The sequence below is a fragment of the Nanorana parkeri genome, unplaced genomic scaffold, assembly GCF_000935625.1.
Source record: "Nanorana parkeri isolate BGI_ZX_2015 unplaced genomic scaffold, ASM93562v1 scaffold2842, whole genome shotgun sequence".
Classification (NCBI taxonomy): domain Eukaryota; kingdom Metazoa; phylum Chordata; class Amphibia; order Anura; family Dicroglossidae; genus Nanorana; species Nanorana parkeri.
Window position 1 is genome coordinate 8463 of NW_017309110.1, and position 1120 is coordinate 9582.

Sequence of the window (1120 nt, forward strand, 5' to 3'; positions counted from 1 at the left end):
CCCCCCCCTCATAGTTCATACTAAGAAATGAGTATTTATTACTACAAATGTTTCCATTGTCCAGCTTGTGATGCGCTTTTAGTTTGACTGGAATTGTCTCTTTGTAGAATTCCTCGCACTTTGTGCTTGTTGTTGTTGTTGTTGTTGTTGTTGTTGTTGTTGTTGTTGTTGTTGATTGGTCAGGGAGAGGTCACTTTGACACAGTTGGCCATCTTGAACACGTATTGAAATATATGTGAACCAAGAATCCCTAAAGCAATACATGTCTCAGATACTCCAAAAGTGAGCTCTGTTCGGTCCCCTGGGGGATTGGGTGTTGCTGTATACACAGGAAGTAGAAAAGCCTGCCCCCTGTTGTAGAAAATGACCCTTTGCTACCAGGAAGCCGCCGTCTCCCTGCAGAGGTCTGACACGCCTCCAACTAACTCCTAGCTATAGCTCTCCAATCCGCATGATCCCTGCAGATTGAAGCGCTATAGCTGTGACTCAGCAGGGGGTGTGTGGGACCTCTACAGAGAGACCGCTGCTTCTACACAAAGAGAAAGGGTCGCACTCTGCAGCATGCTGGCACGGGGACAGGCTTTTCTGCTCCGGCTGCTTTCTCAAGAATACAAACTGTATGTCGCATTGATAAAGCTTTTCTTTTTCCTCCGCTGAGGGACACAGAAAGACATAACTGTCCCTTTTGCCAGTGCCCAATCCTACTGTAGGCGGCAGTATAACCTGACCGTATATATTTGTCTTCCTGTGCCCCTCCGTGGACGCCATGGAAATAATTTGGACATACACAAACTTTTCTTTCTTGCACATTGAGGGACACAGGAAGTCACTACTGTTGGGTTATACTGCCGCCTACAGGAAGCTTTGGACACTAGCCCAAAAAATGACAGTTGTGACTTCCTGTGTCCCTCACTGGGCCTCCAAGGAAAGGATTTATAACAGCGAGTACAAACATTTTATTTTTCCTTCTGCAGGCTGACGGGCTGGGTGCTCCTGAAACTCTTCAATGGTTTCTTCCTGAACATTCAGATCCACAAGGGGCAGCTGGAGATGGTAAAGAAAGCGGCCACAGAGGTAGGTCCGCCCCTCGGCGTGCGTTGTTTTTTGTGACCGTTCCTCA

At 47.5% G+C, this 1120-nt stretch overlaps 1 protein-coding gene across 1 annotated transcript in view; it reads left to right on the forward strand.

Annotated features, from left to right (window-relative positions):
* The window catches only part of GPAM (glycerol-3-phosphate acyltransferase, mitochondrial), a gene marked incomplete at its 5' end in the record, with an annotated part of 34775 nt that overhangs the window by 8124 nt on the left and 25531 nt on the right, over positions 1–1120 (forward strand). The window contains one exon of the mRNA XM_018574258.1: positions 975–1092. Coding sequence (XP_018429760.1) covers positions 975–1092 — 118 coding nt within the window. The remainder of the gene's footprint in view (positions 1–974; positions 1093–1120) is intronic.